Source organism: Narcine bancroftii, chromosome 2, assembly GCF_036971445.1.
Source record: "Narcine bancroftii isolate sNarBan1 chromosome 2, sNarBan1.hap1, whole genome shotgun sequence".
NCBI lineage: Eukaryota > Metazoa > Chordata > Chondrichthyes > Torpediniformes > Narcinidae > Narcine > Narcine bancroftii.
The window spans coordinates 280,375,311-280,389,934 of NC_091470.1; the positions used below are offsets into that span (position 1 = coordinate 280,375,311).

Here is a 14,624-nt window from a genome sequence, read left to right on the forward strand (position 1 = left end):
TATGCTACAGGGGCTCTATGATTAGTAAGGGATTGCGTAATGTGGTATGTGGGTGGAATATGTTTGAAAACCACTGTTTTAATCGTACCTAATTGACTTATGTACACGGTTTCATAACTCCAAAGGAAATGGGCCAATGACAATTTTTCTCAAGCAAAATATTTCAGTATCAATTGGGTTTAGACCAATGATTCTCAACCTTCCCTTCCCACTCACATACCACCTTAAGCAATCCCTTACTAATCACAGAGCATCGATGGCATATGGATTACTTAAAGTGGTATGTGAGTGAAAAGAAAATGGTTGAGAGCAGCTGCTCTACAGGAAAAAGTTGCCAGGTAAAGTTTTATATGATGAGTCCCCTAGTCTTGTAATTCTGTCTCATTAGTGGAAATATCTTGAGATCCACCTTGTCATGCCTGCTCAGAGCATGTTTTAATTCTTCAAAGCTCCAAAGGATAGAGATCTGATAGAATACAGACAAAAGGTCTTTGTGCAGGGTTCCATTTGAAAGATATATCATCCTTAATTCCTTAGGGAGGCCTTGTGCAATACAATATTGCCGCTGAAGGTCATAGCACAGCATTAGTCTTAAACAGCACATTATAATTTCAAGTCCATGTTGTTTTCAGAGCAAACAGTTGTTTCCTCTTATAAATACGTCAGTGGTTGCAAGGAAGTAAAATTGCTGAATTGTCACTGATCACTTTTTAAAATAAATGTGACCAATTATCAATAACATTTCAATAATGCAGCACCCTCGAGACTTTGGCAATACCAGACATAGATTTTCCAGATTAAATGTACAATTTGATTGATTTCTGTTCAACTGAAGCTGCAAGTCCACACATACCTATTGAGAAGAAATCTGAACAAATACAGTACGTGACCTGCTTTTGTTTAAATTACTTGCTGATACAGGCTCATAATGAGCAACATGGTGCAGTGATGAGACAGCATTCTTTTGGGATTATCTACTGGCTCCTGTCGTATTACATCACTTCAGGAGCCAGTGGAGGCAGGCATTGAGCATTTAACACAGAATGCAGTATGTATCTACTCCAGAGTGGTCACCTGCACCAAGTTTTAGCAACTTTATAAAACTAAATTCTTGACGCATAAAGTCAGCGCCAGACCTTTGGTTTTGATGTGCATGATGTTAATGCTTCAAAATTTTAATCACAAAGTTATTACCAAGTGTGGCCAGATTTTAAAGAAATATTTAATTGAGTTCTCTGCTGAGCATTAAATTAGCACAAAATGTTTTGATAAAGTATGTCACAGTGCTAAACATTCAAAGATTGAAGTTTGGGGCATCATTTAAATGCATTTTTTAAATGTTTGGATGATTGCATTGAATGAAGGAGAAAGGCAAACTGATTAGTTCTCTTAATGATATGATCTGATAAGATCAGCATAATGATCCTGCATTATAAAGTTCAAATTAAAGAACTAATAGATGCATCTCATCCTCACACATCCTAGATGTTGAATGGATCACATTGCTTAGGAGGCTGTTGCTATGGTAATTGACGTCATTCTTGACTTGCCAAGTTCTTAATGATATTTAATAATTATGGAGTTTTTCACTCTTAAAAGTGAGCCACAGAAACATCAAAATACAATAAAAATAAATCTTTAACAAGGAAAAAAATATATATATATACGTAAATGGTTAATATAATACGAATTTAGAATTTTTAATTTGTTAGGTGTTCAGAAATCAATGTTGTTATCAAAACCATTAAACATTATTAATATTTAGATTTCTGTAAGTGTATTTTTAACAAACTAATGCATCATGTGCATAGCACACACCTTGCTCACTTGATATCATAAAATGGCTTTTATTTGCAGTAACTTAAAGCTTTAAGGTACACTATTTAACATGTTTGAAATTCACAAAAAGATCAAGCAAATCGAACCATTTAAGGGATCCAACCACTTAAAGGGCCTTCTATAAAAGAAAAAATACTTTTATGATAACCAGATGTAAAATTTGAGGTTAAATAAATGGCAGGAAACAAGGTAAGTTTTAAATTGGCTGCTTTGCATGTGAACTGGGTGTTAGTTAAACAAACTCTACACATTTCATTTGCTTTATGATGGCAGTGCAAAGGCAGACTGACCTATTGGATTTCTTGCCCAATATTTCAATGATGCACCAGTTGAGTGGAAGTGGCATTTGGATCCATTAATGGCTTTTTTTTTAAATAGACTTCCTTCTGCAACTAAATGGTTGAGTGGCCTTCTGGAGCCACTCTTCTTGGGGACAACAGTATATATCACAGTAAAAGAAAAAAGGCAATGGAAGAGGAGACCTCAATTGCTATTGTCATTCTGGCCAGGTTACTGATAATCATCTTTGTTACAGATGTAGTAGTCCTACAAATGGCTAAAATTAACTTATAGCAAATTAATTGTTAGGTAGGTGTGTTGGAACCCATAAATATGCCAGGTAACATTCGATAGTGAGACTTAAGCACTCACTGATTCCCTTGACATATTTTCTCTGTCATGCCATTTCAACAATTAAATCATGTCTCAAATTAAAAGGAATCAATAACATTAAAGAGTATGTCCATCAGTGCAAAAAAAAATTTGAGATCCTTTTCTATAACCCAACATGTGTTGATTTTTCTCCATAATAATGAGATACATTAGTGTGATGGTGAGAACAAGTTCAGAAGGTTCAAGAAGTGACTAGTCTGAACAGTTTTCCACAAATAATGATCTTTATTTACATCAGGGGAAGTTACAACAGGAATCACATGCATACATACACTACACATAATTCACACACACATCGAACGCTGGTTAATAATTGAAAATCACAGCTCCCGATAAATTACTGATAATCGCACATCTTGATTGTGGGGGGGGGAAGGGCAAAATAAACCCACAGGCACAGTATCCCACTTAACTAAACAAGGGTTAAACAAAAGTACCCACCACCAACAGGCACAGTATCCCACTTAACTAAACAAGGGTTAAACAAACTCTAATCGCCACCCACAGGCACAGTATCCAACTTAACTAAACAAGGGTTAAACAACTCTAATCACCACTTACAGGCACAGTATCCCACTTAAGTAAACAAGGGTTAAACAAACTATAATAGCAACCCACAGGCACAGTATCCCACTTAACTAAGCAAGGGTTAAACAAACTCTAATCGCCACCCACAGGCACAGTATCCCACTTAACTAAACAAGGGTTAAACAAACTCTTATCGCCACCCACAGGCACAGTATCCCACTTAACTAAACAAGGGTTAAACAAACTCTAATCACCACTTACAGGCACAGTATCCAACTTAACTAAACAAGGGTTAAACAAACTCTAATCACCACTTACAGGCACAGTATCCAACTTAACTAAACAAGGCTTAAACAAACTCTAATCACCACTTACAGGCACAGTATCCAACTTAACTAAACAAGGGTTAAACAAACTCTAATCGCCACCCACAGGCACAGTATCCAACTTAACTAAACAAGGGTTAAACAAACTCTAATCACCACTTACAGGCACAGTATCCCACTTAAGTAAACAAGGGTTAAACAAACTCTAATCGCCACCAACAGGCACAGTATCCCACTTAAATAAACAAGGGTTAAATAAACAGTAATCGCCACCCACAGTATCCCACTTAACTAAACAAGGGTTAAACAAACTCTTATCGCCAACCACAGGCACAGTATCCCACTTAACTAAACAAGGGTTAAACGAACTCTAATCGCCACCCACAGGCACAGTATCCAACTTAACTAAACAAAGGTTAAACAAACTATAATCGCCACCCACAGGCACAGTATCCCACTTAACTAAACAAGGGTTAAATAAACAGTAATCGCCACCCACAGGCACAGTATCCCACTTAACTAATCAAGGGTTAAACAAACTCTAATCGCCACCCACAGGCACAGTATCCAACTTAACTAAACAAGGGTTAAACAAACTCTAATCACCACTTACAGGCACAGTATCCAACTTAAGTAAACAAGGGTTAAACAAACTATAATAGCAACCCACAGGCACAGTATCCAACTTAAGTAAACAAGGGTTAAACAAACTCTAATCACCACTTACAGGCACAGTATCCAACTTAAGTAAACAAGGGTTAAACAAACTCTAATCGCCACCCACAGGCACAGTATCCCACTTAACTAAGCAAGGGTTAAACAAACTCTAATCGCCACCCACAGGCACAGTATCCCACTTAACTAAACAAGGGTTAAACAAACTCTAATCGCCACCCACAGGCACAGTATCCAACTTAAGTAAACAAGGGTTAAACAAACTCTAATCGCCACCCACAGGCACAGTATCCCACTTAACTAAACAAGGGTTAAACAAACTCTAATCACCACTTACAGGCACAGTATCCCACTTAACTAAACAAGGGTTAAACAAACTCTAATCGCCACTCACAGGCACAGTATCCCACTTAAGTAAACAAGGGTTAAACAAACTCTAATCGCCACCCACAGGCACAGCAGTTGTTTCTAGATATGCACCACAATAGCACCGCCCCCACCACCCTGTACTGGCACACCTTACAATTGACTCTCCAGCATCACTCACAACTTGAAACCTGGAATGGAGCTAGGGTTCATCTTCAGTGGAAAAAAGAGCCAGCTGCTCCACATGGTGGAGGGGCTGCCTCAGGTATGCCCAAAATTGGGAAGGTGATTAAGGGAGCCAGTGGGAGTGTGTATACATTCAAAGGAGCCAATAAATAGCATGGTGTACACCAACCTGTGGGAGGGCTAACTTTGATTGACATGGGGAAATGAATTTTGACCTGCCTGGTCAGAAGACCCTCCTGGAGCAAACACATGGATTATCTTGAGTTCGGAGCAGTTTCCTTTCCAATCTGCTGTATAATCCTCTGGATGACAATTTATATGTTCAAGTACATCATGCATCAAAAGACTCCAGGCTAGGGATGGAAATGGAGCCAATCTTCTGATGACTACTGACCAGTGGCACTCACATCCATTCTGATGAAGTGTTTTGAAAGGCTGGTGTTGAAACCTATCATCTTCTGTCTCAGCGGCAACCTGGATCTGTTCCAATTTGCATTCTCCCGCAGCAATAGATTTATGGCAGATCCCATCTCATTGGCTCCACTCAAAAACCTGGAACACCTGTATAGCAAACATCAGGATGTCTTTTATTGACTATGTTTTCAGCATGCAACACTATTATCCCCTCAAAACTGATCAGCAAATTCCAAGACCTGGGGCTCAATACCCCAATGTGTGATTGGATCCTGGATTTCCTTACCTCCAGACTCCAATCAATGGCATATCTACAAAAATTGGTAAGGGGCACTGAGACAATCTGTATTTACCTGTTTCAACAAAAGCTTTATTCTGCCCCCTGGGGAAATCCTGGGAAAATTAGTAGTGGAGAAGGATCAAACCTATGCTGAAATATAGTCTGCATTTCACTCCATAATTCTATAAATGTCAGGACATTCAGGACTCCTGCATGAACACTTAATTCCTGAACTTGCTGATTGTTCTCCAGTATTCGACTGCATGGAGTTGAGCCGTGGCAGGTAAACATGCTGCCATGCCCTTCAAGATATGTTGGGGAATATGTTTGCTGAACCAAATGGGTAAATTTGTGTTTTTGTAATCAATTGAATATGTATTTCAAGTATTTTCATTTTGTTAATGTTCAATTTTACGTTTCATTGAGTCAATGATTTTTAAAGAAAATTTTTTGAATACTTTATTTAAAATTTTAAGCCACATTGCATTCAAATATATTCAAATATGATAATTCATATACAAAAAACAATGGTATATAGCATCTCCAGTCCCTCCCATCCATCCTTCAATCCCACCCTCTCCCTACTACCCCATCCCCAACCCCAAAGATAGAAGAAAGTAAGGAAATACACCCATCAATAATATAATTAATGTCACTGAATAGGGTAAAACCACCACAACGTGTCAAAGAAAGTTCATAACTTTAAACCCATATAATCCAAATAAGGGCTGCATGTTTTCCGTTTTAAAAAAAAAGATAATTATGTAAATTGTTTTCCAATGGAACACATGATCTCAATTCCATATGCCATCATTGCAAACTTAAATCAATCTCACTTTTTCATATAATCGCTATACATTTTCTCGCTACAACCAAAGCTAATCTCAAAAATGCAATTTAATGCCTACTTGATCTCAATTTCAAACCCAACATTTTAACATTACCTAATCAAAAATAATGTTGGTTCCATCGACAATTTAATCTTAAAAGGCACATGGTTCCAGGGAGAAGACTACAGGCTAACAGGTAAGAGATCATAGGGGGATATGGGTGATAGTGTAGTAGAGGGAAAAAAAAGTTGAGAGGTGATGGGGAGAGTGTAGCTCTCGGAAGGGAGGGGGATGTGGAGCTTTAGTATAACATTAGCCTACTGTAAATCAATTTATACATCATAAATAACAAAGGGAGAGCATAAGCTTTCCCTGTGAATGGACAAGAAAAACTCAAGAGATTCTGGGGAAGGGATTACTGGAAACTGGAGAAGTTACTGTTAAATGCCATCTGGTTGGAGAGTGCCGAAACAGAATATTAGGTGCTGTTCCTCCAATTTGTGGGTAGCCTCGGTTTGGCAGTGCATGAGGCCCAAATTTCTTTTTCTGCTCTTTGTTCATACATTAACAAAGGCCTCAGGCCCAAAGTGTTGGTTATCCTTTACTTCCTATACATGCTGTCTGACCTGCTGAGTTTGTCCAGCACTTCTATGTGTTGCATTTACTCAGTAGTTGCTTAAATTAAATTTTACTTAGTGATGTTCAATGCATTCACAAAAGTTGTTACAATGGTAATGATTCAAAGATACCCAGACATCAAATCTGCATTTGTTAAGCTTATGCTCTCTTTGATTTAAATTGATTTACTGTGGTTTAATGTTATACTAAAGAGTTTCGAAAAGGCAGTCATTGTAATAATGGGATGAATTAAATTATTGTGTCCATATTGCTCCATCTGAATAAGTTAGGTTTGCATACAAAGTTCCGACAAGTAAACGAGTAATTACAAGAAGTGTCAAGATGTTACTTTGCATTACAGAAATAAATGTTTTTGTTCATTTTACAGGCTAGCCAACAGAGAAACTGAATCTATTTAAGCATGGTACTCAGGAAAAACACAAACTAATAGCTAAATGGATCGTGACAAATAACAAGAAAAACTTTAGAAGGAATATGGCAACAACACTATGTTCAGTCTTCTCCACGGTCAAAATATTCACTGGTTTTAATTTTAGTTTTTCCTTAAATGATTTACATATTTAATGATGGGATGAGAAGAGGTTAATGGGTATGCAACACTGATTTGGGACATATAATTATTGACATTTAAGGTGGGAAGAGGAGAGGAGGGAGAAAGGGGCTGTACAAGCTAACTGGTAGGAGGTCATAGTAAAACCTTCAAATCATTTTGTTTGATGACATAGATCCTATCTTGAGTGAAAGCACTCAGTATTATAGACATTGTAAGTAAGACTCTTACCATTTTATACTTAGATGGGAATGCAACTCAAAGCTAATACCCAAGTTAGAAATGCAAAATGGGAGCTGGATTGGAATAGAAGTGTAAAATTTGTAGAATTTACCAGCTGGCAGGTGAGGTAACACTTTATTTAAAAATAAAAGCAAATAAATTCATGTTTTGGTCCAATCTTTTGCAAAACTAGAAGAAGCTGCAGATGAATCCCAGCATGAAAATGATCTCCCAACCACTGTCTCTCCGACCACTGACCCAAACAGCATTTGATATTATCAGGAGTTAGTAGAGAAAATAGGAGCTCCAGCTAAGAAATGAAAGTTACTTTGTGGATATATAACGTTCATTTAATTCTTACATATATATATATATATATATATATATATTTATATTTATTTATTATATATATATAAATATATAAATATATATTTATTTATTTTATATATATATATTTTTTTTTATATATATGTTTGAAAGATACATTAAATGTAAGAGGAATCTTAAGAGAGGAATTAGGAAAGCTAAAAGAAGGTACGAGAAAACTATGGCAAGCAGGGTGAAAACTAATCCAAAAGAGTTCTACAAATATGTTAATGGTAAGAGGAAAGCTAGAGACAAAATTGGTCCCTTAGAAAATCGGAGTGGAAAACTGTGTGTGGAACCTAGAGAAATGGGGGAGATATTGAACAGTTTCTTTTCTTCAGTATTCACTAAGGAGAAGGATATTGGGAGATGTGGGATAAAAAAAGCAAATTGGGTAAATATGGGGAATATAGAGATTACAAAAGGTGTAGTTTTAAGGCTTTTGAAGAATATAAAGGTGGATAAGTCTCCGGGACCAGACGGGATCTTCCCCAGGACATTGAGAGAAGTGAAGGAGGAAATAGCAGAGGCTCTGGCAGTAATTTTTCAAATGTCATTAGATATGGGGATAGTGCCGGAGGATTGACGCATTGCGCATGTGGTTCCGTTATTTAAAAAGGGTTCAAGGAGGAAGCCTGGCAACTATCGGCCTGTAAGTTTGACGTCTGTGGTAGGTAAATTAATGGAGAAAATTCTTAGAGATAGTACTTATAAACATCTGGATAGACAGGGTCTGATCAGGAGCACTCAACATGGATTTGTGGAAGGAAGGTCATGTTTGACCAATCTGATTGAATTTTTTGAAGAGGTGACTAGGAATGTGGATGAGGGTAGCGCAGTGGATGTTGTCTATATGGACTTCAGTAAGGCCTTCGATAAGGTACCACATGGAAGGTTAGTTAGGAAGGTGCAGTCTTTAGGTATAAATTTTGAGATAGTCAAATGGATTGAACATTGGCTGAAAGCGAGAGGCCAGAGAGTGGTAGTGGATAATTGTCTGTCAGGTTGGAGGCCGGTGACCAGTGGTGTGCCTCAAGGATCTGTATTGGGCCCATTGTTGTTCGTTATATACATTAATGATCTAGATGATGGGGTGGTGAATTGGATTAGTAAATATGCAGACGATACTAAGATAGGTGGAATAGTGGATAATGAAGAAGGTTTTCAAGGATTGCAGAGGGATTTGGGCTGCTTAGAAAAGTGGGCTGAAAAATGGCAGATGGAATTTAATGCTGATAAGTGTGAGGTGCTTCATTTTGGTAAGAAGAATCAGAATAGGACATATGTGGTAAATGGGAGAGCATTGAGGAATACAGAAGAGCAGAAAGATTTAGGAGTGACGGTACATCGTTCCCTGAAGGTAGAAACTCACGTGAATAGGGTGGTGAAGAAGGCTTTTAGTATGCTGGCCTTTATCAATCATTGCATGGAATATAGGAGTTGGGAGGTGATGTTGAGATTGTATAAGACGTTGGTGCGGCCTAATTTGGAGTTCTGTGTGCAGTTCTGGTCGCCTAATTATAGGAAGGATATAAACAGAGTGGAGAGAGTGCAGAGAAGGTTTACCAGAATGTTGCCTGGGTTTAAGCATCTGGAGTATGTGGAGAGATTGGACAGATTGGGTCTTTATTCTTTGGAGCGTAGAAGGTTGAGAGGGGATTTGATAGAAGTATTTAAGATTATGAAAGGGATAGACAGAATGGATGTGGATAGACTATTTCCGTTAAGAGGAGGAAAGTTTAAAACAAGAGGACATGAGTTAAGAATTAAGGGGCAGAGGTTTAGAGGTAACATGAGGGGGAACTTCTTTACTCAGAGAGTGGTAGCTGTGTGGAATGATCTTCCGGGAGAAATAGCGGCGGCGGAGTCAATTGTATTATTTAAGAAAAGGTTGGACAGGTATATGGATGAGAAGAAGATGGAGGGTTATGGGCATTGTGCAGGGAGGTGGGATTAGAAAGGGGTGTTTGGTTCGGTGCGGACTAGAAGGGCCTAATGGCCTGTTTCCGTGCTGTAATTGTTATGTTATGTTATGTATGTTATATATATTTTTATATATATAAACTGCCTTAAAATAAAATAATTAAGTTGCATGTCAATTCATGGAATTCATCCAGTTTACAAGTGAACCAGGTCCCTTCCAGGTGATTATGCCTTTATTGAACTGATGTTGGTTATTTGTCCTGTCCATCTGATTTTTCTCAATAGGTTCTATTAAGTTTAGACTTAACTGCTATTTTTGAAACTATCAATAACTCAGTATCTTTCAGTAGGTCCCCTGAACTTTCTTTGCTGTCTGTGGATAGAATATGATCAGCAGATAAAATCCACAGTTAGAAAAAAAGAGGGTGAGTTTTAAAAACAATTATTCTGAGATAATTGAGCTAAATTTGGTGAAATGTTGTATTGGAGGGAAGAAGCAGAATGTGGATAGAGAAATTTAGAAGAAAGCAATTAGGGATGGCAATATCTGCGTTGAGAAGATGGGACAAATTAAACCGCAAGATGACAAGACTGAGTTGGCAAAATATGAGGCCATTATCAGGTAGAATAAAAGAGACCAATGAATTTGGAGAACAGAGAGCATGATGGATTGTGACATAGTCTGAATCCAAGATATCACCCCATGCTAACGGGGGAAAGTAACAGTCAGCAAAAAGGAGAAAACAATAATTGAACCCACTCCTGGGGTATTGCTTTTCCTTTAGCTAACCCTAATTTTCACAATGTAGGTTAGTCATTTCACTTTATCACTATGAACAAACATTGTGTGAGCACTTTCATATTTCACTAAAGCTCCTGCCTCTTATTGGAAGGCTTCCAACTCTGAAGATCTGCTGGAATCCACTGACATTGGAGCTTGTCAATTTTCTGTCAAAATTATGAAGCATTTTAAGTTTTAAATACCTCATAATCAAGATGTTCAAAAGCTATTAGTTATTGTAAATATCTTTTTAAAATAACTTTTTATTTCCAAAACCTCTTAAAGTAATAAATAATTTAAAGCACCATAAAATGAGTAAGTAACTTGGATTTTGCCTCCTAACCTTCATGCCACCCCCATTCCATGATGATTCAGCTGATTTCAAACCTGAGACAATGATTTTCTGACCATGCTGAGGAATATGGGGATCAAGCAGGAAAATGGAACTGGATTAGAATGTTAGCCTTGATCTAATTGGGTGGCAATGCAGCTCATGCTTGCAGTTTTATTGATTACATTTTTATAATATTTAAACTGTAACCTTTCACCAGCTTTGATTTTTTTTTACCCCGTTCCCTATTTTTCATCATTCATTTATATTAATGAGCACACTTGGATGAAAAATGGCTTGGTCTTATTATCAAGCCAAAACCAAGGTGAAAATGATTGCCTTTTTTCACGACTGCATCTGGCCACCTTGGCCTTTTGAAGCGGTAGCATTTAACTTGTGGACCTGTGGCAATATTTTCAATATTTCCATTCCTCCAGATATAACCAGCTAACAGTGAGAAATGCAATAGTTGTGAAATGAAAGGTTACAGCCTGAACTTGCATTGTGCTCTTATGTCATTGATTGATTTAATTATACCCACCTCTTTGCCCAAAGATTTAGAAATCTAAATAACCTAATATTAGACTCCCAAAAAAATATTGATGTTCCTGGTAAACTGCAGGTAGATCTTTCTCAAAATATTTGGAATTCATGAGCTTGCTTTCAGCAGGTGGATACTTATAAAGGAGATTTAGATTTTACAGAAATCAGAAGAAATGTAGCATAGATGAGTATTGCCAAAGGCCATCATTGCTGTTTCAGCATCTCCTGTGAAAGCATGGGACATATTTATCATCTGCTTTGCTTTAATGTTCAGATGTGTTTCAATGAAAACGGTTGTTTTGTAACTTTTTCTCATGTGAATAAACTCTTCTTTGATATTTAATCAGAATCAGAATTTATTGTCATTAACATGTCACAAAATTTGCGGAAAAATAAATTAGTGCAAAAATAAGAGAAAGTGAAGTTGTGACTATGGTTCATTGTCTGTTCAGAAATTTGATGGCAGAGGATAAGAAGTTGTCCTTGTGCTGCTGGGTGTTTGTCCTCAGGCTCCTGTATCTCCTTTCTAATTGTAGCAGTGTGAGGGCATGGCCTGGATGATGGTCTTTGAGGATAGAGACTGCTTGGTCCTTGAGGATAGAGCCTGCATGCTTCCTGTGATGGTGCTGGCCAAGTTCACAACTCACTGTACTGTGCATTGACACCTCCATACCAGACAGTGTTACAACCAGTTAGAATGCTCTCCAAAGAACACCTGTAGAAATTTGCAAGAGTCTTAGGTGACATACTAAATTTCATAAAGCTCCTCATGAAGTATAGCCATTGGTGAGCCTTCTTCATGATTGCATCGACAAAGAGTCCCTATGACAGATCCTCAGAGATGTTGACGCCCAAGAACTTGAAGCTTTTAACCTTTTCCACTGCTTGTCCCCTCAGTGAGGACTGGCTTGTGATCTGATTTTCCCTTCCTTGAGTCCAATCAGTGATATTATAGTTTCTACCAGAGAAAAGAATGCATCTTGAATTTTGCTAACTTGTGTCTTCAGCCACCATGAATTTGAAAGATGTATAGAGACTGAAGACTTCACAAACATAAACAGGATGTACACTTTAAGGATAATTGATATCCTAAGCACAAATTGCTTTTTAAATTAGACTGGTTTCTTGAGAGATGAATCAAATTTCTGTGCATCTGATCTATGCAACTGCATCACTGCCTGGTTTGGTAACTACCTCCTTGGACCACAAGACCCTGCAAAGGATAATGAAGTCAGTGGAAAAGATCTTTTCTTTTGGGGGGGGGGGCCCTTTCTTCCTACCATGAAGGACATCTACAACACTCGATGCAAGCGAAAGCCAATAAACATTGTGAAGGTCTCCACTCACCCCTCAAATAAACTGTTCATCCTGGTAGGAGGTACTGCAGTACTAGGGCCCATATATCCAGATTGGGCAACATATGTGCATAGAGTACCTCGGTACCGGGTTCTCTTACAGTATACATCTTAATATTTAATACTTTGCATTTAACTTCTATTTATGTAAATATGCTTCATGGTCCTGGAGAAACGTTATCTCATCTTTACTGTGCAAGCATGGCATGAATGATAAATAAAGGTGTCCTTCAACCAACTCCATTTTTACAGATTTTTAAATTATTTTTCTTCATGCAGAAAAACAATGTCTCCATAAATCCGAGGTAGCATTAAGTAAATATAAATGAAATTGAGTTTTATCAGCAACATTATCACTTTCTCAAGAAATGTAATATTTTACATTTAAAATCTTTTCAATCTTTCAGTGCCTTAGTATTGTGAAGAAGCCAAATGTGAGGAGCCACAAATGTTAATAGTTGACAGAAGCCTCCTATTCTCTTTAATGTGTGTGACCAGTTTTGAAAATGAGCTGGCAAGTGTGTTTTTTAAACACACACACACACTTTGTTTGTTTGTCCACACTTTGTCCACTAGAAGTAACATGTTTAAAATATTTTGTATGAATTCACAAATTTTACATGAATCTGCTTATATTAGAATCTTATTATACTTCCAATATACTATTTAGTCACATTTCAAATTAATTTACAGCGTTGTGATTACTTTAGTGGATAAACAGATTGCTTGCTCAGTGCTCTCAATGATTAGCTAACGATGAATCTCGCTTCAGATACAAAACAATAATTCTTTCTTGCAATGTTTTGACACATTCATTAATTGTATGAAGCAAGAATGAGAAATTGTCAGTGCAACTTTCAGAAAATCTTCACCAGAATGCTTTCATACAGCAGATAAACCGTCTCAATATGCACTCTGCACTGAATATTGGTAGATTGAGGTGACTTGTTTCCCTTCAGTTTTCTTTCATTGATAGAGAAATTATACTTTGTAAATCAGCAGAGAAGGGAGGCAATCAAAACATTTGAAGCAATTCATTTGATGTCAATATCAGTAAAGAGAACCAATTTCCCTTTCGTGAACAGAGCCTTTGTTGCTCACCAACATGACGTCAGTTTACCATTAACAGATATTAAAAACAAAAGCCACCAAAACTATAAATAGTCGATCAAATTTGTTGATTAAAAACATGCCTTAGAATCCTTGTTGCTATCTACTTTCTAGATGCCTTTGTCAGTTTTTGTGTTTGGATAGAATGCTTCTAGTGGCTTCAGCACAATTGCTGCGTACTTTCATCGAATGAGATTGGAATTGATTCCACTTCAGGCTAAATCCTTTTTTGGCATGAGGAAGCAAGATTGTCCAGCAATAATGTAGGCACTGATGAAGTTGTATTAGTAAAATCACAGTTGAGAGAGGGAACAAATTAACCTTTCACCAACTGATTGTTAAACCAGTGATGCAGTTGTAGTTTACCAAATTACTCTGATTTTAAACTGTAATGTCCAGAACTATGTTGGCAGCAACATTTTGTGTGACTTCTACTTGTGCTTCAAATAGGTTGAGATATCAAACATCAGACATTAGATCATGTTTCAGAGGATAGTGATTTTGATCAATAATTCTATGCTGAGAAAGGTTCAGAAAAGGTTGCCGTTGGACTTCTCCATACTCCTTGGCAGTGTATGCAAATGTATTAATAGGTCAGCTCAGCATTTCATTTTACTTTCTTTTCAGTATTCTTCTATGGCAGCCAATCTCAACTTTTATTTCTGCTGAGGCTCCCTATGACGCTGCT

At 37.4% G+C, this 14,624-nt stretch overlaps 1 protein-coding gene across 11 annotated transcripts in view; it reads left to right on the forward strand.

The window, feature by feature from the left end:
• LOC138755330 (lethal(3)malignant brain tumor-like protein 4) overlaps positions 1-14,624 on the forward strand; it is a 291,580-nt gene that overhangs the window by 229,543 nt on the left and 47,413 nt on the right. Inside the window, exons 21-22 of one of the 11 annotated variants that reach the window (XR_011352201.1) lie at positions 7,123-7,278; positions 8,008-9,017. The exons of 8 other annotated variants lie outside the window; for them this stretch is intronic. Coding sequence is in view for 2 of the 3 variants with exons in the window: in XM_069921115.1 (XP_069777216.1) it covers positions 1,486-1,529 (44 nt within the window). In the remaining variant the exon portion in view is untranslated. Of the gene's footprint in view, positions 1-1,485; positions 1,643-7,122; positions 7,845-8,007; positions 9,018-14,624 lie in introns of those variants that run through there. 2 more of the 11 variants (XM_069921117.1, XM_069921115.1) reach the window with 2 other exon arrangements.